We start from the raw sequence: 24,730 nt of genomic DNA, 5'->3' as shown, positions 1-24,730 counted from the left end.
CTGTCTCATCATTTTCTTGGCAAATCTTTATGTCTCAGTCTTAAATATATCTAGATTCAGCTTTTACAACTGATATCCTTCAGCAACAATATTCCAGTGGTACACTCTCCAATACAGTTTGTCGTTCAAAAGCTGTGTGCCAAAAGAGGCAAAGTGATCAGTGAGACTGAATCCCACACCAGCTTTATAAATGATGCCATTTTCAAGTTATCACCACTTTCTGAATATTGCAATGATGGATATTTACATGAAGTTTGAAACTTCCTCCCAAGAATGATGATCTATATAAAGAGGACAAAAAGACATTTCAAAAAGAGGAAGGAAAGGACGAACGTTAGCTTCCACACTTTTCAATCTTTCAGTGGACATCAGGCTGGTTTTAGATCCCACATCCTTCCAAGACTGGGTACATCCAAAGATCATCACTGAAGTGTGGTGCAAGGAGAGTTGGTTCAATTTTAGCTGATTATTTTCACATACCAGCCACTTGCACGTGGATGCTTGCAAGACTTTCAAAAATTATCATTTAAATTCCAGATTGCATGCAACCCAAAAAGAAGCATGCCTTCAAGATCCAGAACATGAAACATTTTCTGCAATAAATTCACAAAATTGGCATACCTTGTTAAGAATACCAAATCAGCCTTCTAATTACAATTAAGCCCTTTCTTATAGCTTTCATCCGAGAACTTCAGATATCATTTTCTAAACTCAAATCATAGAATATCTTCCATAATTGGAAATTTATAAAAATGTAGCTAAATGTTGTCAATATGCTATTTAAAACACACTAATATTTGTAAAGCACCCATAATATAGATCACATACTTAACAAATATAGAATAAAAAAGTCATACTAAAGAAAGAGCTATGAGAAGATATCTCAAAAATAGATGTGTTGTAAAGAAGGTCTTAAGAGGACAAAGAGATGGTTCATGGAAGAAGCGACAGATGGTAATGCCTAGATCTGCGCTGAGGACACATCCATCAATAAAAATGGGATGAGCACGAGGCTAGAGCGGGATTAATTTAAGTTTAGCAACAAAAGGGCCAGAGGAAGTTCCAGATATAATGAAAGTGGTGCTGTGAAGGCAATGGACAAAGTGTTAGCATTTTAAATCTGAGGCAAAAACCCTTAAGGAGCAACTGCAAATAAATGGAAACTCAGCAATTGATGCAGTTTTGCATAACCTTGTGTTTATCAGAACAGCCAAAAAGTAAAGGTTGGTCTAGCTAGTTTACATTCAGAGTTACTTGCTGTGAATATTACTGAAGAAGTGGTTGTGTTAATGATCAAATATATCAGGGATTGACATTTACTTGCCAAAGTTCAGACACGGATTTACAGGGACAATGGGCATAGGTTTGAAAGATCTGCTGCAGTTAAAGATTTATTGCAGGAAAGGAAGACTGGCGAGATGGTAGTTTCAATCTGATAAGAAATTTCATTGGATGGAAAGGAACAGCTTTGAAATGTTCAAGGTGCATAAATCATATGCACCATAAAATGAAATAAAGATGAACAAGTTGGCACAAGGCAAGATTGAAGCTGCAAAGAGAATCAACTTTGATCCAGGAACATCGCAAAGGAAGCCTGATCAGGTAAAAAATAATTGACATCTTATTTGTATCCAAAATTCAAACTTTAATTGCAGTGGCAGAAGCCCACAAGACCCTTTCAAGTCCCCCTCTACTATGGTAGCACTGTTAGTGTAGCAGTTAGCACAACGCTGTTATAGCGCCAGCGATTGGGACCAGGATTCAAATCCCGTGCTGTCTGTAATGAGTTTGAACGTTGTCCCCATTTCCCCCAGTTACTCCGTTTCCTCCCATTGTTTGAACCGTACCGGAGGTTAATTGGATGACGTTGGCTTGTGAGCCAAAGTGGCCTGTTACCGTGCTGTATGTCTAAATTTAAATTTATTCAGTGAGATTGTACATGTGATCTTTCCCTCAGCTCCAGTTTTTTTGCTTGCCAAAACCTTTAACTTCCCTCCATTATTCCTGATTCAGCCTCCCCACCTGTCTATGTCAGACAATTTGAAAGATTTGTCAGCCTGCATGGGAAAAAATTCTACCTTATCACTGTCCAAGAGGAGGAAGAGGCCACCTACTGCTTGGACTCTGTTGTTTGGGAAGGAGCTCCAAGATCCACATCAGACACAATAATGAGACGTGTCTGAGTCAGAGTGACCTGCTGACAACCCATCCTCTTCTCCTGAAAGATGTCAGGACTTCTTCAGGGCTGTTGCTTCTGCACTGCAAAGAACTGAATAATATTTCACCAAAGCCTCATTTTCATCTCGGAATGCTCAAATGGCTTTTAGGTCCATGACTAATCACGTCCATTGTCTAAAAGTACCCAGCCTCTGATTGTTTTTGTAATCATAGTATTTGTCCCTGGCCCAGGTGACCTCTTGATCAATGCACTGATCAAGATCTTCGTTCTTGGATATTTGGCTATTGTAGCAGTTGGAATGTGATAGTTGGAGATGGTGGTTACTTGGTAATCGAACAAGTCCACCAGCATGAATGAAATACAAGAATCATTAGTGAAAAGCCACAAACTGTGGGAGAAATGTTTTTGAGGAAACAGGTGAAAGCAGTTGCGTCTTGAACCAAATGAAAACAAAGTGGGTGGGGAGGTATTTCAGAAGGTGAAAATATTCAGAGATTATCTTTGTTCTCCAACATAATTGTCAGTGTGCGTGATCTTATCAGAGTGAAACAAAAACTGGTGGAAAAACTCAAGTCAGGCAGAACTAACTGAAGGTAGAACATTCAGAGGATAAAGGAAAGGTGGATCTGAAGTGAAACCTGAAATTATTTTAGGAAATTTTAAAAAGCCATCAATTTTAGCGCAGTACAATTGAATAACATTAAATCTGCTTCATCAGTAACTGCTAACCTAATGTAGGGCACATGGTGGAGTCGTACAAAAATAAATAGACAGACACCCACAAGTTGCCCTGAAGACAGCATGATGTACTTGTGTGTCCTGCAGATTGCCTTCTGAAGCTGTTCTGACCACATTTTCTTGTTTGTTGTGCTGCAATAGAAGGAGCAAAGATTAAGAAAATTTTGTAGTATGTCAAAACATTTCCATAGCAGGGAATTTTGCTCAACCAGTTAATAGCCAAAGCACTGACAGATGCAAAAAAAAAAATTCTATCAATGAGGCCTGATTAATTTTTTTAAATTGCTACACTTTTGCAAATTTTCTTTTCAGATTGTAAATTTAATTAAATTGGCATCAGAATTAAACTGGAAAATAAACTTTATTTTCAAATGGAGGAAACATACTGCAAGCTTCATAAAGATGGAGGCCCTGCACTATTAGCAGGGTGTCCAATGGAAAGGACCAATATTGCATCGAGTTCGAAAAGAATGTTAACTGCAATAACAATGGTAAAAGTTAAGCAACAGAAAAAACCATCACTCATCCACGAAACAGAATAAATGTGAAATATCAATTTAGTGAACCTTTAGTTATTGCAACAACAAACAAAATCAAGATGATTTACTCACCTAGCACTAACAATGTTTCCAGCGCTGAGCTCCACCATTTCCTGAAATCCAACTGCAAAGATATCTGGTGGGTTGTTCTCATTATCTGTGCCAAGAATGAAACAGTTAAAGAATTTATGCAATCATCATTCTGGCACCTGGCAGCACAATTTACTATGTTTTGTACTTGGTTTAGTCAATCTAAAAGTTAACAAATATTCAGCGATTTCAAATCTAGGTTATGCTTCAAAAAAACTGTGGTTAAATTTATTACCCTCAGAATCGGAAGGCAGTAATTAAACTGCGACTACTGATTGCATTGTGGAGATTGGAACTGTTGTGGCCACCAGCATTACAGTGCTGGTTTCAGGCTGGACATATAGGAGGGTGTGTGGCTTCAGCTGAGAGAGGTTCATTGCTGGAAGCCAAAGAGAATGTGTTTTGAGGTTCTCAGATATGCTCCATCAATACAAAGAAAAGAGAATTCCATGCCCTACCTTTTTGTGGAGTGGGCGGGGGGGGGGGGGGGTGCTGAATGAGTGGCTGGAAACATTCCCAATGCAAGAAGTATGGCTCCTGTCACACAGATGAAGGGCTTGAAGTATTTTAATGATATTCCAAATCAGTGGACAATAAATTTTAGGACACAGAAAGGCTTTGAGGATTGAGTGGGAAAATGAACATTGGGTTTACGGATGTCGAGGAAGAATATAATATGTTGTTTCTCAAGTTTACATTTAGCCTCATGCATGAGGTCAAGGTGGACACAAGCAGAGAGTAGGTGAACAGGGAAGCAGATCACAAATATTCTGCTGTTCTTGTTTAATAACTTTTAGAGTCTCTAAGCTGAGCCAATAAAGTATTTTAACTCTGAAATGCTGACATGATTTGAACACATTCATTCAACCATGAACACAAAAAACAAAACTTAGCAATTTACCTTGGAAGGTAGGTTCTTCATACCGTTCAAGTAACCAGCCCCTGAGATCCACAACATTGAGCACGTTGCTTCTAAACTGCTTACCACCGTTTACGTTCCAGGAACCCACCCTGATGCGAGCCCTGTTGGAATTGGTGTACTCCAGCTGACGTTCACACATTGCTTGCAAAATGGCAGGAGGTGCTGTTGGGACAATTAAAAATCCTTTATTATCTTGTATCAATGACTTCTTTCAAAAGCAAAAGAGACCACCCTTGGATGAAAAGAGGAAAGATCATGGTGTATTAATGGCTGCAGTCTCAGAGCCTTGATTGAAGATATTGTGATGAAGTTGGTTACTTACTGACAAGTGCACTGCTTTCCATCAGAATCCTGGCCTTATCTGCATAATCCTCACTGCAGAAGTCCCCCATAAGCAGTAAATCAATGGCTTCCTGTTTTGCTCCATCAAAGAAATTAGCTTGGATTGTTCTGGACACAGAACGTGCTCCATCCTTTACCTTGACAGACACAGAGTTTATTAATAGTGGTCAAAGCCTTCTAATATTAACATCAACCGAGGTGTGGAGCATTCATTAGAGACAATTATTAATTTCTCACCATTGCAGCTGGCTTCGTTCTCTTTAGTTCATTGAATAATCTTGTCCAAGTTAGTTGTCATACTGCTTCGTGTAGATTGTTGTGAGCACCCACCTGCTTCACAATTACCCTTACTCCTGCAGCACAGAAACATCCCTTCGACCGTCTGTCTCCATGCCAACCATCCAGACTAATCCCACTACCTCCATTCATTCCATATCCCATCATACCTTCCTCAATCAAGTATCCGTCCAGATGGCTCTTAAAAACTGTCACTTCTCCAACATCCACCACCTCCTCTAGCAGCTCATTGCAAACACCAACTGCTTTTTGTGTGAAACATTTATCCCTCCAGGTTTCCTGTGAACCTCCTCCCTTTCATCTCAAACACTTCCCCTCTATTTTTCAATATCCCTACCGTGGGAAATGGACACTGCCTATCTATTCCATCCCTCCGTCACATCATCCTTTGCTTTGGAGAAAACAAACCCAGCTTTTTCAATCTCAACTGATGGCTCAGGCCATCCAATCCAGGGAAGATCCTTGTGAATATTTTGTCCCCTCTCCAGTTTATTCCACCTTGCCTGGAATGCAATGATCAGAACTGCATATGAGTCTCCAAGTGCAACCTCACGGATCCATCCACCAACCTCCTCCAGTCCCATTGTGATTCCAGACTGACTGTTCTCTTTGGCAAGAGGCCAAGTTAGTTGTGACAAAAACCCAAAGCCAGGCAGATCACCCCTAATCAACTCAGGAGCAGAATTTAGCCATGGCTAAAGCTCATCTAGCCCAGTTGACCTTGCAAACTTCTTAACTTCCCAAAATTGGGAAAGCTGTTACTGGACAGGCAAGTGCACAGGACATCATGACTCACAGACTACAGCATCACAATCCCTAAATATTTAATTTTTATTTAAAATTTAGACATACAGCATTATAACAGGCCCTTTCAGCCTTCGAGCCAGTGCTGCCCAATTACACCCAATTGAACTACACCCGCAGTTCATTTTGAAGGGTGGGAGGATACTGGAGCGCCCAATGGAAACCAATGATGGTTCAGTGAAGAGTTCAAAATGATCAGCCAGAAGGAAAACTGTGAATTAAAAAGTGAGTCGCCAAACTAGCAGGAGTGCAACACGTGGCAAGGTGTGCACCAAACAGGGAAACCTGCTTCATACAGAAAGACTTGAGCTATCAATCAATCCATGAAATCAAATCAAATGAATGCAGTACTCCCAGAGCCACAGTGAACTGTGATGAACAATTAAACAGCAAATTATGTGAGAGCTCCAAATACATTCTCATCTTCAAAAATAACAGAGCATGGGATGTTATAAAGGGGATGACTCCCTGTGGCTTCCTCCTGAAAACCCCATCATTACAGAGCACAGTGTTCAGACAGTTTGATCCCGTCCACCTGATATCAGAAATAACCAATTTCAAAATCACCCATAAGTTTATTCTCAGTGAACAAGTTGATGTAATGTAACATCAGTGTGATTAAATAGTACTTGCACATCAAGGAGATGTACATTGATGCCCTGTGTGAGGTTCATGAGGAAAAGTGAACTTGTACTTCATTTGCTCAAACATGGACATAAAGGATAAATTCTACAGGTGAAGTGACTGCGACTCTCCTTGATATCAAAGACGTGTTGAAATGTGGGAAATAACAAGTCCACGATTATAAATAGAAAAGCTCTAGAAAGTGATTGTCCAAAGTCAACCAGCTCAGGCCTAGGCACCATTCTAGGAGTTCATCCACAACAGTGTCCTAAATCCAGCTGTCTTCAATTACTTCATCACCGACTTTCCTTGCATCAAAAGGCCAGAAGTGAAAATACTTGCACCATTTCATTCATGACTTCTCAGGAAGTGCAGCCAAAAATTCCTGCTTGTAGCAAGATCGGAACAACTTCCATGAATGCATTGCTAAGGCAAGAGAAATTCAATGCTGCCAAAAGGCCAACCATCCACATCCAGTGGCTTTACCACCAATCATTAATGGGACTGACTGCTTAAATACTGAGCGACGAGAGCAGGACGTTTGTTACAAACAGCTCACTTTCTCATTCCCTGAAATTTCTCCATCCACAATCCTACTCAGCTCAGTGACTATTGAAACCTTCACGTGCACCTTTGCCACCTCCACACTTCATCAGGCTCACTTATTCCTTGTTTGGTTCCACATACAAAGCACACTACTCGCATTCTCATCCACACAAGACTCATTCCTCTATCTCCTCTGTGCTCTTTAACTTCCACTGCTTCCTGAATGGCAAGATATTAATTTTATAAAGATTATTCTCTTTTCAAATCTCTCTGTAGCTTCATCTATCCTTTCACAGCCTCTCACAGCCCCCAGACCTCCTCCTGATCTAACATAGCTGCTGTTGCATTAATCAGTGTGCTACATGGTCCATTGAGTCACTCTGCCATTCACTAAAGCCATGACCATTCTGATCTTTAGTGTCAAATCCATTTTTCTGCTCAATCACTGAAAACTTCAATGCACAGAACTCAGATTCCACTGCCTTCAGTGCTCTTAAAGAAATTCTTCCTCACAACTCTTTTGTGACCCATCCCCATTTTTGCAAAGTACCCCACTAAAAGTCAAGATTCACCCTGTGAAGCTGCTCAGAATTTCATACTTTACAATGCAATTACTTTGTCATTCTCCTCAATCTTTCCTCAAGACAGCCACCAACTCAGGAATCACCTTCGCTGCACCACTTCCTGGGCAGCTTTTTCCTTTCTTCAACAAAGGCAGAAATGAGAATGCAACAAACTCGAATATTTCCTTCCTAAGATCTCCTCCTCTCCCCATCCGCAAGTTCCTCATTGAGCAAATTCTGATCTCAGTCCAGTGCCCACTTATTAATCTTGGCTTCTGTGAAGTATCTTGGGATATTTTAAGATCCAATTTATTGTCATGTAATAAAAACAGTGTCACATTACACAAAATTGGTTTTGTGTGCTGTAAGACAGACATATTCTCCATCGGCAGAAATTGCCTCTTACAGTCAAAGAAAGAGAAGCAAGAGAGTCACTGAGTGTCCGTGGATTCTCCTGCAGCCTCCACAGTCAAACAGAGTCCAGTCCAAACCACCGGCAACCCAAGCTTATGTCTTTACCGCATAATCTAAACGAAGTAAAAGATCCTAACATCCTTCACAGAGATATTAGCGCTGCTGGGGCTATTCTCGCCTTCAGATTATGGGCAACATGTTACAGGAAACAAGAGAAGGTATGGAAACAATTTTGATTCCCACCATGGCAACTTGGGAGTTTAATAAATTAATCTGGAATGAGAAACAGGTGTTGGTAATGATGACTGTGAACTTATTGTGTGGTCTTAAAGACCTATCTATCTTTCAAGAGTTATCCTTTTCCAGTCTGAGTTGTTTGAAATGCCTCCACTCAGTTTAAGGAGGATTAGAATGGGTTCCAAATGTTAACCACCACCTACAAATGAATGAAGTAAAATATAAAGATTAATCAACTGCAGTAACTATTCCTATTTCATTAAATTATTCATCAAGTTGTATTGGGTATGTTCAACCAATATTATATACAATTTTAGCAAACTAAAGTATCATATTGTTCATTCATTCCTGTATATTCTTGAATAAAGGGCCAAATGCCCCTCACATATTTTACCTTTGTTTTACCTTCTCGTGCTCGACTACCTGTGAAGATCTTGCTTAAATTGTGCCCAGTTACCGACCACATTGTTTTGTAGAATTCCACAAAGCGTTCCACTACTGACTTTTTGCTGGCCATTCCCAAGCTCTCCAGCTGGTGGTACAAAACCTATTCATTGACAAGAATAGAAATCAATGAAATAAGATTGCTTTCAGCATCCTGGATTCCTTTCAGTACTAATGATGAATCAATAGTTTATACATCATCTTATCACACAACTATCTTTTTATCATAAACATTAAATTCTTCAAGAAACCACTTCTTCTGGGAAATGTAGAATTGTCTTCACTAACACTGTACTGTACCAATACCCCAATATTTTGTTTTTGTGGAAAAAAAGTTTCTCACAATTTCCTCGCATTCCATCATCAACTTTTCTCAATAATAACAATGGGATGGCAGAGTAAGCTTAGCTGTTAGGGTAGAGCAATTAGAGCCAGCTGCCCAGATCAAATACAGTGCTGTCAGTACATTTTCCATGTGACCTGTGTAGGTTTCCTCTGGGTGCTCCAGTTTCCTCCCACATTCAAAAGGCATACAGTGTCGATCAGTTAATTGGCTGGAACGGGTTGCATGAGCCAGAAAGGGTTTTCTGCTGCGCTGTATCATTAAAATTTAAATTAAATTAAAGTGGTTACCTCCAAGCCGACATAGGACTGGACACTATTGGTTCGATCCAGGCAATCAAGACAATTTGTTCGGAAAACTCCAGTCTGAAAACTTTAAAAACACAGTAAACATCAGAATCCAGGGCCTTTACTTTCTGTAATGTGGAACAGATAAAATTCAGTCTTTATATTGTAAACTTCAATGACCCACAAAACAGGAAAATTGAATCAGTGGTACATCAGGATCTCATGCAGAATCCCAACAATGCATTGGCAAATCTAAGTCACTGCCTTCAGTACTCACCACATACAGTTGTGTGCACACTCTGACTCCAATCAATCAAGTATCAATGGATGAACTGGGCTGTCACAAGATTCAAAGTCACAACGAACTGCCAACCACCTCTGTGCCATCATTCAGCTGTTTTCCATCACTACAATCATGTTGTCGTCTAACTCTGCTTTAGTTTATTGCTGTTGATCCCTCATTCATGCTTTTAGTTACTCAGATAAGTGTATGGTGATGGATTTTGGCAAGTCAAATTGGGACAGGACTTGAAAAGAAAATGGTAGGGCCCTGGAGAGTATTGTGGAACAGCGAGACCAAAGGTACACATATTTCCCTGAAAGTCACAACACGAGTAAACAGGGGCAATAATGGTGTTTGGCATGCTTCCCTTCATCAACAAGCATACTATGTACAGAGGTTGAGACATCATGTTAACAAGAACACATTTGAACTATTGTATGTCATCCTGGCATTGGAGGGGGTTCAGAGGAGATTCACAAGAATGATTCCTGGAATGAAGGGATTAGCATTTGAGAAATATTTGACAGCTCTTAGACTGTAGTCCAGTGGTTCTCAACATTTTTCTTCCCACTCACGTACCACTTTAAGTAATCCCTCTGTGATTAGTAAGGGATTGCTTAAGGTGGTATGTGGAAAGGAAGGGAAGGTTGACCCAATTGTTACTGAAATATTTTGCTTGAGAAAAATTGTCATTGGCCCATTTTCTTTGGAGTTATGAAGCCGTGCACATAACGAATCAATTAGGTAGAATTAAAACAGTGGTTTCAAACTTTCCACCCACATACCACCTTAAGCAATCCCTTACTAATCACAGAGGGATTACTTAAAGTGGTACGTGAGTGGAAAGAAGGTCGAGAACCACTGCTGTAGTTCTTGGAGTTCAAAAGAATGAGGGGAAACCTCAAAGAAATATTTCAAATTGAAAGATCTGGTCAGATTAGATGAGGCAGATGTTTCCCCTAATAGGGGAGTTTAGGTCAAGAAGGCACAATTTCAGGATTGAATGGTACATATTTAAAACAGAGATGCAGAGGGATTTCTTTAACTAGAGAATGGTGATCATCTGGAATTTGCTATCATCAGAATCTATGGAGGTCAAGTCATTAGGTGCATTTAGGGCTGAGAATGATAAGTATCTAAATAGTCAGGGATCAAGAGTTAAGGAGAGAAGGCAGGGGAGTGGGGCTGAGTGGGAGATGGATCTTAATGTTTAAGACTGGGCCTTTTTTCTATAGAGTGTAGGAGGATAAGAGATGACCTTATTGAGATATATAAAGGGCCATGGATAAAGTAACTAGTCATAGTCTTTTTTCTCAGGATTGGGCAGTCTAAAATTGAATGGTAGAGATTTAAGGCGAGGGCAAAAGATTTTAAAGTGACCTGAGGGGTGCCTTTTTCCAGGCAGATGGTAGTAGGTGTGTGCTAAAGGAAATGGTAGAGACAGGTACAATTACAAAGCTTGAAAGAGAATCAAACAGGAACATGGATTGAGAAGGTTTTGGGGGGAGGGGAAATGGGCTGAATACAGGCAAATGGAACTAGCTTAGGAGGTCATCTTGTTCTGTATATTACACCAAAGGATCTGTTACTGTTCTGCAAAACTCTGACTCTTTTGCTCTTTAACACCAAGTCCTCAGTAGTTTGAGGTTTTTCCCATCCCACATGTACTTTTCTTCTAGTCCCTCTGAGTGATGGTGCAATTATTTGTACTGAAATGTACACCCTCTGGATAAGGGATTCAGACTTCTAAAACTCCTCTCATTTCCAAGATGTGCAGCGACTAGCAAATAAAAAACTAGTCAGATGCTAAATGATGTACCATCAAGGCAGCACATCCAACCATTTTTCCTCTGGTTGCTTCACCAGCAGGCAATGTTTCTGCTCATTAAGTTGCAACAAGCATTTTACTGCTGCATTGACACATTTCCATTGCATGTCACACCATTCAAGTTGTTTTGAGAGCAGAGTATTTGTTGGATTCATTTAGTTGGCCTAATTAAATAGCCAATAAAATATTGCAGAAAAAAAGAATATTTCACATAGTTGATCACGTTTTATAATTTCACCTGTATATGGAAGTGAAATGAGACCAAAAGACTCACCAACAGTGGGCTCGCTCTCCAGTGGTGAAGAAGCCGAAGTGCTCCCAGTGATCCTGCAGCCAAGGCTGCAGCAGTGAATGCAGCTTCTCCATTTTCCCACTCTTTACGCAGTGATAATAATCAAAGTTTATCATTGGTGTGCCGGCTGCATGGAGAGAGGCCCACATCAGCTTCTAACCAGAAAGAGAGGCAGAGTCAGAGAGGTGCAGCACCGAATGTGGTCCTTCAGTCCTCCGCTTCCATGACAACCTGCTTGCTCACCCTCACGAATCTCATTTGCCCTCACAAGATCCAGCAAACCTCTGCTCCTTCCCTACCCAAGTGGCTGAATGTCTCTTAAACATGTGTTCAATTTCATCACACCGCCTCCTCTGGTCGCAAACACCAATCACTTGCTGTGTTAAAAAAAAACATGCCCCTCAAATCTCCTTCAGAGACATGAGGAAGAACTGCTTTACCCAAAGAGCAGTCAAATATGAGGGATTCTCTACCCCACAAAGCAGAAGAGGCTCCCTCACTGGGTGCATTTCAGACACAGCAATATATTTTTGAATAGTTGGGGAATTAAAGGTTATAGTTTACAAGCAAGTAAATGGAGCTGGTCAGATAAGCCACAAATTGAATTGCAGAGTAGGTTCAACAGGCAGGCCACATGATGTAGAAAGTAAAAGATTACCAATGTTTCGGGTCTGAGCCTTTGACAGATGACTCGGGCCTGAAACGTTGGTTGCTCTTTGGATTCTGCATGACCTGCTGTGTTTCTCCAGTACATTTCTCAACCCAGTATCTACAATCTTTCTTGTTTAACTCAACAGGCCAGATGACCTCCTCCGGCTCCAATTCTTCTGTTTTCACTGTAAATCCATGCCATTTTTTTTTTTTTTTTTTACACACCATTATAATGAGGAAAAAATGTTGACTTTCTATTCTATCAATGCCTCTTTTCATTCTTTGCTGACTGGTAACTTGACAGCATAGAACCAGGGATGAGACATCCAGAGACCTGCTTCGAATCTACATCTTGCCCTGGTCACATACATTCCAGACTCACCATAATTTACATGAAAAAAAATTTTTTTTCAATTCCTCTCCCCCTTGTCTTAAACCTCTGCTATTGCCTTAACATATTCCCCTGCCCTGGGAGCTCCACAGGATCCTGCTAAACATTTAGTAATTAATGATTGGGCCTGCTCAATCAGAAGTTCATTCTGGTGGTTTTGAACTCTATGAGAGATGTAGTGCACATCTTGGAAATCTGAAGACGGGACAATGCTGGGAAAACCAAAGAGGGCACAGGTAGTGCTGGGAAGACAGAAACTATGTTGATTGATACCCTTCCATTAAAACATCACTTGTTGGTTTTGTATAATGAAAATAAATCCAGATTCTTTTGAGAGGTTTTTGCAAGTGCCTTTGATTGCAAACCTGGCCCGTCTCCTAAAAACAAAGGACACGACTAATCTAGGAAATACGTTTCCATTTTACTATAAAAGCTAAGATGGTTTAATGGCCTGGTTCATTTATATGAATTCATAATAGTGATTTACCCAATATTAATTATGAGGTTAATTACACTTAAATAATGTAATATTCATTTCATTGAGATGAACAACAGTGCAAAACAACAGAATTATATTTTGCTTTGTGACCATCATATATAACCAAATTAATGCATGTGCCTCCATCCTGCTATTCAATCACATGCATTGAAGCCCTTCAGATATTTCACTTAAATTAGAAAAAAAAGCCCTTCTTGTGTTTTGCGTTGTAGCTATCTAATTCTAGAACTTGCACGTTGGCAGATTCCAGTAGCAGATCATGCAATTCCAAGACCAACACTCTCCCCACTGAGGAATCAGACGGGAATGATATTTTCCAGAAGCAGTAATGTTTAAATCTGCATGACATTCATGTTCAAGCTATAGATCTTGAGCTTCACCAGATGTGTACCAGCCAATAAAAGTGTAAGTTTGTCCCATGTTTATTGACTTTTTTTAAAAGCTGCCGCATCAATTTAACCTTTCATCTGAAGGGTGCAGAGAAGAAAATCTGGGGGAGATGTCAGTTGCTCAGAATTTTCAAATGAGTTTGTGTAAAGCCATGAAAATGCATTTCCAATTAAAGGTAACGATAAAGAAATGAGTTCTGAAGATTCCGGGGAAATGGACATTGGTTTACTGACAGGCTCGAGCTATTTGGATGATCCGGCAAGCCAAGACTATAACTTCCTACCCATTAGAATGAGGTTCAAACTCACAACCCAGTGGCAGGAGAACAGTACATCAAGATCACACAAAACCTCTAACAATACTGATTAATCACTCACCTTCCTGCCCCCTTCCCACAACATTCCCGGAGGCACAAGTGGATTAATAGTTCAGATCAACACTCATTCTCAAATTGCTAAGAAGATTAGGGCATGTTTGGAATGTTTATGTGCAAAAGCACAGGCTGTAACAGATGTATGGTGGAATTTAGATACAAATTGCCTTGTGGTTACAATACCATGGCAATAATGAAAAACTGGTCCAAACACAGTCAGATTGAGCATTTAACTAGAACTGAGGAAACTATAGACAAACAGTGACATTGGAGTGGGGAATGGACGACAGAGTGATGATTCAATCGTGATGGACAATCATCCCTACATCATCCAGAAATGTACAATGTGCCCACCATGTGTGAATTTCCTTTGATCGTGGCCATACCTTATAAGCCCTGCTGAGGACTTCCTCTCCTCCTTTAATTCTCAACAGATTGACAATGACTTGATCTCCATACTGCGCTTGCAGCAACATCAAATGCCTGAGAAAATTAAATGGGACAATTTTATTGACTCCAAGTTTTAATAACCATGTGCAATGTCCTCCATAAGGTTTGGAAAAAGAAACTTGGTACATAGCAATGGTACGTTTATTAAAGTAGTCATGTTTAGTACTTTGTTGCCTATCCCTTACTTGAAGCCTGTGATTCATAGACATCACCAGGTGCTGAGTATCTTCTCTGGTGATGCTCTACCAGGCCTCTACTGAAGCCATCTTCAGCTCCTGCTCATTTTGGGGGCTTGTCCTGTGAAGTTTTCTCTTCAGCATATGGAAGGCATACCCAATTGGATATAGATTGGGTGAGTTACTTGGATATTCAAGAATTTTCCAGTTTTTAGCTTTCAAAAACTCCTTTGTTGCTTTAGCAGTCTGTTTGGGATCATTGTTTTGCTGTAGGATGAAGTGCTGTCCAATGAATTTGGAAGCATTTGCTCAAATTTGAGCAGATAAGATGTTTCTATACACATCAGAATTCATTTTGCTGCTGCTATCAGCAGTTACATCATCAATGAAGATAAGTGCACCAGTTCCTGTGGCAGCCACACATGGCCAGGCCATAACACCCCCAACACAGATGAGGTGGTATGCTTTGGAACTTTGCGCCTCCAAACTTTGCTCTTGTCATCACTCTGATACAGGTTGATCCTGGTCTCATCTGTCCACAAGACCTTTTTTCTAGAATTTTGCAAGCTCTTCGAAATACTTCTTGCAAACTGAAATCTGGCCATCAACTAGTGGTATGCATCTTGCAGTGTAGCCTTTGTATTTTTATTCATGACGTCTTCTGCAGATAGTGGTCATTGACACACCCTCACCTACCTTCTGTTTCTGATCTGTCGGACAGGTATTTGGGGATTTTTCTTCATTATGATAATTCTTCTAATAACAGCACTGGAGGTCTTCATTAGCATGCCAGTCACTTTGTAATTACTGAGCTCACCAGTATGTTTTCTTCTTAATGATATTCCAAACAGTTGATTTTGGTCATCCTAAATTTTGGGTGATGTCTCTTATTGTTTTATTCTCGCTTTTCAGCCTCTTTACTTTCATTGGTACAACTCTGGTCTTCATGTTAAAAAAATACCATCTACATACTCCAAAGGTGACCAAAAAGCTTAGAAGCAAGCCTAGCTCTCTTATACCTACACCAATGAAGCAATTAAACATACCTGAGTACTCACAAACACCTGTGAAGCCAAATGTCCCAAACATTATGGTGCCCTGAAATGGGTAACTATGCATAAAATGTGCTGTAATTTCTACTTGGTCAAACCAAAATGTTGACAAATAACCTTTAATAAAATCTGGAATGTGCACTTTAATCACATGTGAATAGATTAATTTAGAATTATGATTTTAGGAGGTTTGCAGCTCCCTACTTTTATGAATTATTATAAAGCTGTCTAGTTGCATTTCGTTAATGTAGTGGATGATTTAAATAAAATTATAGCTTGGGTATATATTTAGAACTTGGTGCAATAGGAGAACCAAACCCACAAGATTTTATTTACAAATAGAATGTAGGGTTGTTAACAATGAATAGAGAGACTTGTAGTGGGCTGCACGGCCGTGTAGTGGGCGCATAGTGCAGTACTGTGAACTGTTGTCGTGACGGCTCACCCAGCGGACGCGTGGAGCTGCAGGCCGGATCGTTGCTCACTCACCTAAGGAACCGCGTGCATGCAGTGCTGCAAGCTGAGTAGTGGCACTGTTCTGCCTCTTTCTCGAAGGCATGGGGCTACCACCATGTTTACCTTAAACATGCCAGCCCCACAGATTGGCGGCAAGCACGTGGTGACATCACCCCCGGTTCCGTGGAGCCCGGACCGCGAGGAATACAAAAGGGGGGAGCAAACTCGAATAAACAGTCTTTGCTTACTAACCTTGTGTATGTGCATTCATTTAGTACAATAGGTGACCCCGACTACAAGATTCAGCTGAAGCATGAATCTACAGTCGCCATGGATACAGCAGCAGCAGATGCTGTCACAGCTTCAGTTAACACAGTAAGAGTTCACTTGCCTCCTATTTGGACCCACCAATCTCGGGTATGGCTTAATTAGGCCGAAACCCAGTTTCGTCTTCATGGCATAACAGCTGAGGACATGAAGTTTTGGCACGTTGTCGGGGTGTTGGACACCACTACAGCAGCTAAAGTGAGTGAATTTATTGCACACCCCCCCCCCAGATCACTTAAATCAGTACAGACTAGAGGGGCCGAGATGGCCTGTTTCCATACAGTAATTGTTATATGGTTATAATATCCCAGGTTCCGCCAGTTCCTCCTGGACACACTGGAATTGACCAGGCAATTCGATCTGATGAATGAGATGCTCACGTTAGCAGACGGTCATTCTTGTGACTCTATTCCTGTCGAAACTCCCAGGTCACGTCTCCATACCAATAGCGAACATGGATTTCTGCTGTCCCCATGACATGGCCCAGGAGGCTGACAGATGTATGTCAGCACAAGAGTCTGCCCACATATAGCCCGTATTCTTGGTGGTTATATCTCCTGTGTCCTGCTCACCACCCATGTCCGTGGTTCAAACAAAAAAGGAGGAACGTACCGACGGGCCCCGAGGATGGTGTTTTTACCATCGCTGTTGGTGGAAAAATTCCCATAGATGCGTACCTCCATGTAGCTACCACAAAAAAGGGTCGGGAAAAGAAAGGGCCTGCTGCCAGTAGTGGCCTCGGCAGCTGGCACAAGTACTGGCCTCCCATATCTTCAAGGTGACGCTTGTAAGCGCAAGTTTCTCGCAGACACAGGTATGCTTAAATGATAGATTTTTGCTCTTCAAATCGCAAACAGGACTTGCATTCCCAGCTTTGGCTCACGACACACCACGATTAAGATAGCTGAATTTAGAACTGAGTGGCTGAAGCTCTATGAAGAACACTTTCCAATATCACAAACTTGAGGCGATGTTCCATTGGGATTATATTTTGGCTTCCATCGTGCAGCCCATTTTGGGTGCAGATTTTTTAAGATCCCATGACCTGCTGGTCGAAGTGAAGCAGAGGAAATTAGTTAATGCCACCACTTTTAAAACATGTCCGTTGATAAGCACCAACAGATGAATTTCCCAGCTTGGGGTGCGCACCCTGCACAAAGACTTCTATGCTGTCCTGCTCAATGAATTTCCTGGTGTGCTCACTCTTAATTTTAATTCCTCCACAACGGCCCACGGTGTGTCCCACTACATTGATTCCTCAGGCCTGTCGATTTATGCCAGGGCTCGTCATCTCCCACAGCTACAATAGGCCAAGGTAGAATTTACTACCATGGAGGAATTGGGTATCATTCGACATTACAACAGTCCTTGGGCATCACCATTACACATGGTACCCAAGAACACCGATGGTTGGAGACCCTGCGGTAACTACCGCAGGCTCAAATATATAACTACGCCTGACAGATGCCCCATTCCTCACATACAAGATTTTGCTGCCCATCTGCACAATTGCTATGTTTTCTCCAAAGCTGATTTCATCAAGGAATGGCATAAAATCCCAGTGCATGTGGATGAATTCCCAAAACGGCAATTATTATTCTTTTCGGATGCCATTTGGGTTGAAGAATGCTGCTCAAATGTTCCAGCAGCTTAATTCGCTTTGGGCAAGGATTTAGAATTCACACATATACTTAGATGACAACCTCATCATCAGTCAAAATGAGCAAGATCACCCTAACAAATGCAAGTTTGGCAGGTCAACCATCAATTTCCTGGGGCACAAGATCACGGCTGAAGATGTCTTTCCCTTATCCACCAAAGTGGACACAGTCCGTGCTTTCTAAGGTTAAAGGAATGCAGAAGTTCTTGGGCATGGTGAATTTCTAATCACCATTTCATCCCGGCAGCCACTGACGTTCTTTGACCACTATTTCAGCTCTTCACCACAAAGTGCAAGGAAGTTATTTGGACCACAGAGGCAGAGCTGGCATTCACAAATGCCAAAGACATTCTGAGCAACGCTCGTGCATCCTAATCCCACCGCCGCCCTAGCACTCACCACTGACACCTCAGACACGATGATGGGCGCAGTTCTTGAACAGTCCATCAATGGCCACTGCCAACCCCTGGCTTTCTTTAGCCACCACCTATGGCCATCGGAAATGAAATACAGCACATTTGATCAAGAGCTGTTGCCGTTGTACCTGGCCACACGACACTTCCGATATGTTTTGGAGGGTTGCTATTTCACCACTTTTATGGACTATATGCCTCTTACTTTTGCCTTCAGCAAAATATCTGACCTGCGCTTGGCCAGGCAGCAATCCCACTTGTCGAACATTTCTGAATTCACAACAGATGTGCATCATGGCCCAGGGAAAAAACAATCTGCTATCCAAACCAACAGTGCATCATATCCAGGGTGATGTTGATATTTTTGACTTGGCCAATGCACAGGCCATGGATCCCAATGTTCAGGCATACAGTACCACCATTATGAACCTGGACATACAACAGGTGGCACCACAACTAGATGGGCCAACTCTGCTTTGTGACATGTCTTTGGGCTACCCCCAGGCTGATGATTCCAGCATCTTGGAGACGACGTCTATTTGACAAAATTCACAACTTGTCTCATTCCAACAGTGAAGCTCAGGGCAACTAAATATTTATGGCATTGATTTAAGAAAGACGTTGTGCAGTGGGCCTGGACATATACCCCCCAGCCAAACTTCAAAAATTCAACAGCATACAAGGCACCTCTCCAACCTTTCCCGGCGGTACACTTGCATTTTCAACATGTGCATATAGACCTGGTTAGACCATTGCCAGTATCTCAGAACATGAGATACATCCTGACATTCATAGCACTGGCCAGAGGCCACCCCATTGCCATCCAGTGACACTGAGACATGCACCAAAGCATTCATTGCCAATTGGATCTCGAGATTTGGTGTCCTGACACACATCATTTCACACCGCGGAGTGCAATTAACTTCTGCGTTATGGACTACCCTTGCGTGCTTTTGTGGCACACAACTGCATCATACCACAGCATACCATCCACAGTCCAATGGTCTTGTGGAACATTTCCACTGACAACTCAAGTCCACACTCAAAGCCCGACTCACCGGACCAAATTGGATTGATGAGTTACCATTCTACTGGGAGTGCACACTACCCTCAAGGAAGACATGCCGCATTGTCCAAACATGGTTTATGGTTTGGTTCTCTCGGTTCCAGGTGATGTTCACTTCTCATCCAAGTCCTGTTTCTCTGACCTGGACGTACTTCAGCGACTTAACAACAATGCTGAAATAAGAAAACCTATTCCAAACAACTGGCACGGCATCCCTAAACAGCACGTGCCTCCACCTCTCCTCGACACTGACTTTGTCTTTATGTGCAGACAAGCCCCAAGAGCACCATTGTGATGGCTCTTTCTGCGTGGCTAAGAGGAATGGGTTTGTGTTTACATGGGGTGGGGGGGGGGCATTTGCAACTGTTTAGTGTGCACATAATCAAACCTGCATGTGTGGTTCCTACTTCCCTTATTCACTGCCCCCAGCCCAGGAGACAAGGGTGTCTGCCTAAGGCACATGCAGCCAGTTAATTTGTTTGGGGCGATGGTTCAAGGTGAGGGGTAGTGTAGCGGGCCGAGCAGCCGTATAGTGGGCGTGTAGCGCAGTACTGCAAACCATCGCCGTGACGGCTCACCTAGCAGACACACGAAGCAGCGGGCCAGGTTGCTGCTCACTCACCCGAGCAATGAACCACATGCATCCAGCACTGCGAGTTGAGTAGCAGCACTGTTATGCCTCTTTCTAGAAGGCACGGGGCTACCACCGTGTTAACTTAGAAACATAGAAACATAGAAGATAGGAGCAGGAGTAGGTCATTCGGCCCTTCGAGCCTTCTCCACCATTCAATGAGATCATGGCTGATCTTAAAGTTCAGTACCCCGTCCCCGCCTTCTCTCTGTAACCCCTAATTCCCTTATATTGAAGAAATATGTCTAATTCCCTCTTAAATATATTCAATGAACCTGTCTCAACTGCTCTCTGTGGCAATGAATTCCACAGATTCACCACCCTCTGGGTAAAGAAATTCCTCCTCATCTCAGTCCTAAATGGTTTGCCTATTATCCTTGAACCATGGCCCTGGGTTCTGGACTCCCCCACTATTGGAAACATCCCTTCCGCATCCATTCTGTCCAGTCCTGCCAGAATTTTATAGGTCTCTATGAGATCCCCTCTCAATCTTCTAAACTCCAGCGAGTACAATCCCAAATTGCGCAATCTTTCCTCATAAGTTATTCCTGCCATTCCAGGTATCAGCCTGGTGAATCGCCTTTGCACTCCCTCCATTGCAAGAACATCCTTCTTCAGATAAGGCAACAAAAACTGCACATAATACTCCAGGTGGGGTCTCACCAAGGCTCTGTACAGCTGCAGTAAGGTATCCTTATTCCTATACTCAAACCCTCTTGATATGAAGGTCAATATACCATTTGCCTTTTTAACCGCCTGCTGTACCTGTATGCTCACCTTCAGTGACTGGTGCACAAGAACCCCTAGGTCTCTCTGCACTTCCCCATCTCCCAATCTATTGCCTTTTAAACACACCAGCCCTGCAGATTGGCAGCAAGCATGTGATGACCTCACCCCTCGGTCCAGCGGAGCCCGGACCAGGAGGGATTCAAAAGTGGGGGAGCAAACTCGAATCAACAGTCTTTGCTGACAAACCTTGTGTATGTGCATTCATTTAGTAACTCTACCGGAGTAGATGCTACAGACTCCTATATTGAAGCATTTAATTGAGCTTTGGAATAAGGTTGATAAAGAAATTTGGGGAAGAGAATTATCATCTGGAAAAACACTATTATTTAAGAATAAATTGATTCCATTTTCCGTAGAAAATAATTTTTTAAAGATTTGGCAGTGTCAAGAAGTTAAGAAGATAGAAGATGTCTCTGAAGCAGGGACATTTATTTCTTTTAATAGAATGAAGTTGTTCAAAATATCTGAAAATACTAGATTTTGATATCATCAAGTTATAAAATTTTTACGTGAAAATTATGGTCAAGACCAGTAGAGACAGAATTAGATTTATTGTTACGTAATGGAAATATAAAGAAATTTATTTCAATGGTGTATAAGTTAATACAAAAGAAAGCCTGAAAAATAGGGCTTCATAATTCTGACAAAGATGGGAAGTAGATTTGAATAAACAAATAGATGAACGAGATTGGATTGGGATATGTAGAGAAATATGAAAAGTACAATAAATGTGAGATATAGAAAAGTGCAATATAATTTTATTCTTCAGTTATAATTAACACCATATAAATTTTAAAAATTGAATCAAACTCTTTCGGATTTACGTTTTAGACTAGGACAGGAAATTGGTACATTTTTGCATTCTACTTGCCAGTGTCCTAATGTTAAACCTTTTTGGTTAGAAATGGGTAAATTATTGGAACGAATAATGGGGATTAAATTCCCAATGTTATTTTTATTGAGTGATATTAAGAATATTGAACCTAAGTTGAAAATTGAATATGTTTCAAAAGAAGTTTGTTCAAATTGCTTTAGCAATAGCAAGAAAATGTATTGCCATAACTTGGAAGTTTGATATGGATTTGGGTATAGAAAGATGGCATGCTGAAATCTGGAGTTGTTTACCACTTGAGAAAATTACTTATAATTTAAGAGACAAATATTATATATTTTGGAAGATATAGAGCCCTTATTTACAAAATATGGGTGTTAATATTTAAATGAATCTCTGACATTCCCTTCTCCTTAAGGTCTCAATAAGAGACTTTAAAGTAATAGGCACCCCTGTTGAGGTTTATGTTTTAGATATTCCCTGAATATGTTTTATTCTGTGGTTTTAAACTAATAATTAAAAAAAAAATGTGAATAGATTGATTACAAATATAAAACTGTGGAGCACAGGGGCAAAGAAAGGAAAAAAAAAAGTGTCTGCCCCAAACATTATGGAGGGCACTGTGTATACACCATAAAGTCATATAAAATACTTTCTTCATTTAAAAATGTCTCATTGAGGAATATGTTCCTGATATTAAGTTACCCATCATCAGAGTGAAATCTATTTTGTTAGTGTGTGAATGGCAGAGTATTGTAGTTTGAATTCCCATTGCAGCATCTACACTGGGCAGGGGACCTTTAAAGATGCCAGCTCTCGATGAAACATTTGATTGGTGTCCTTTGCCCAATAGCTCAACTTGTTAGTGATTTCATGAAGAAAGGAAGAGCTCCCAGTGTCCAGGCTATTAATTATACTCAAGACAACATTAAAAATCATTTAAACTGATTCCACAGGAGCAAGGAATCCAAACTGAAGCACTTCAAAGAAACAGGATACATAGAGTTTGGAGAAGAACAATTAAAATGAAAATAAACTACTGCCTAGAAATCCAAAGAGTCATACAGGAAGAACGCATGAGCAGACTGGTACAGCTCTGGAATGCAGCTGCTCACCTGTACAGACAGAACATAACCTGGTTGGTGAACTGCGAATAATTGTAATGTACATCAAACTAAGTCAGTGAAACATTGCTCGAGGAGCTCAGTGGGTCAGGTACCATTGATAGAAAGCAAGAGTCAACATTTCAGATCAAAATTATTTCAGGACTGAGAACAGAAAGGGAAGATGTTGGGGGGGGGGGGTGAGGTGAGGGTGGTTAAGTGGACCATTGACAATAGGAACATAGGAAGTAGGAACAGGAGTAGGCCAAAAATGGCCCATCGAGCCTGCTCCGCCATTCAATACGATCATGGCTGATATAATTTATGACCTAACTCCACCTACCTGCCTTCTCCCCATATCCCCTAATTCCTCTATCATGTAAAAATTTATCTAACCAAATTTTAAATATATTTAATGAGGCAGCCTCAACCACTTCCTTGGTTAGAGAATTCCAAACATTCACTATTCTCCGGGAAAAACTATTTTTCCTCATCTCTGTCCGAAATCTACTACCCCAAATCTTGAGACTGTGTCCTCTCGTTTTAGTTTCCCAGGCCAGCTCAAAAAACCTTCCTACATCTATCCTATCCATATCCTTCATAATCCTATATGTTTCTATAAGATCTCCTCTCATTCTTCTGAACTCGAGCGAATACAATCCTGGACGATTTAATCTTTCATCATAAGTCAACCCCTTCATCCCAGGGATCAACCTAGTAAACCTCCTCTGGACCGTCTCCAAAGCCAGTATTTCCTTCCTCAAATATGGAGACCAGATCTGGACACAGTACTCCAGGTGCGGTCTCACCAGTACCTTATACAGTTGCAACATTACCTCCCTACTCCTGAATTCAATTCCTCTGGCGATGAAGGCCAACATTCCATTTGCCTTCTTAATAACCTGTTGCACCTGCAACCTAATTTTTAGCGATTCATGCACAAGCACTCCCAAGTCCCTCTGCACAACAGCATGCTGTAGTTTTTCACCCTTTAAATAATATTCAGCTCTTTTATTTTTCTTGCCAAAATGGATAACCTCACACTTACTAACATTGTACTCCATCTGCCAGACCTTTGCCCACTCATCCAGCTTAACTATATCCCTCTGTAGACTCTCCACATCCTCATTACAATTTGCTCTTCCACTCAATTTGGTGTCATCCGCAAACTTGGCTACACCACATTTTGTCCCCTCCTCCCAAGTCATCAACGTAAATGATGAACAGTTGTGGGCCTAACACTGACCCCTGCGGCACCCCACTTACCACTCTCTGCCAACCTGAAAAACTCCCATTTATCCTGACTCTCTGCCTCCTGTCAGACAACCAATTTTCAATCCAGGCCAATATACTTCCCCATACTCCACTTTCCTGTAACTTACTGAGAAGTCTCTTGTGCGGCACCTTATCAAATGCTTTCTGGAAATCCAAATATACAACATCAACCTGTTCCCCTCTTATCTTGTCAAACAAGATCTTCCCTTTCTAAAACCATGCTGTGTCTGCCTGATTGAACCCTTACATTCCAAAAGTTTCACTATTTCATCTTTAATGACGGCTTCAAGCATTTTTCCAACTATAGACGTTAAGCTAATTAGCCGATAATTTCCAGTCTTCTGCCTACATCCCTTCTTAAAAAGTGCCGTGACATTTGCTGTCTTCCAGTCTGCCGGGACCTGCCCAGAATCCAAGGAATTTT

At 41.3% G+C, this 24,730-nt stretch overlaps 1 protein-coding gene across 6 annotated transcripts in view; it reads right to left on the bottom strand.

The window, feature by feature from the left end:
• Nucleotides 1-24,730, bottom strand: part of LOC138760692 (synaptojanin-2-like) — a 203,460-nt gene that overhangs the window by 71,047 nt on the left and 107,683 nt on the right. For all 6 annotated transcript variants that reach the window (XR_011355814.1, XM_069931634.1, XM_069931636.1 and 3 more), the window contains exons 7-14: nucleotides 14,463-14,559; nucleotides 11,755-11,927; nucleotides 9,373-9,454; nucleotides 8,690-8,842; nucleotides 4,791-4,947; nucleotides 4,448-4,630; nucleotides 3,529-3,613; nucleotides 2,909-3,049 (exon numbers count right to left, since the gene is read on the bottom strand). Coding sequence is in view for 5 of the 6 variants with exons in the window: in XM_069931634.1 (XP_069787735.1) it covers nucleotides 2,909-3,049; nucleotides 3,529-3,613; nucleotides 4,448-4,630; nucleotides 4,791-4,947; nucleotides 8,690-8,842; nucleotides 9,373-9,454; nucleotides 11,755-11,927; nucleotides 14,463-14,559 (1,071 nt within the window). In the remaining variant the exon portion in view is untranslated. The remainder of the gene's footprint in view (nucleotides 1-2,908; nucleotides 3,050-3,528; nucleotides 3,614-4,447; nucleotides 4,631-4,790; nucleotides 4,948-8,689; nucleotides 8,843-9,372; nucleotides 9,455-11,754; nucleotides 11,928-14,462; nucleotides 14,560-24,730) is intronic.

This window comes from Narcine bancroftii, chromosome 4 (assembly GCF_036971445.1).
Source record: "Narcine bancroftii isolate sNarBan1 chromosome 4, sNarBan1.hap1, whole genome shotgun sequence".
In the NCBI taxonomy this organism is placed as follows: Eukaryota; Metazoa; Chordata; class Chondrichthyes; order Torpediniformes; family Narcinidae; genus Narcine; species Narcine bancroftii.
This window is presented reverse-complemented; position numbering and strand designations above follow the sequence as displayed.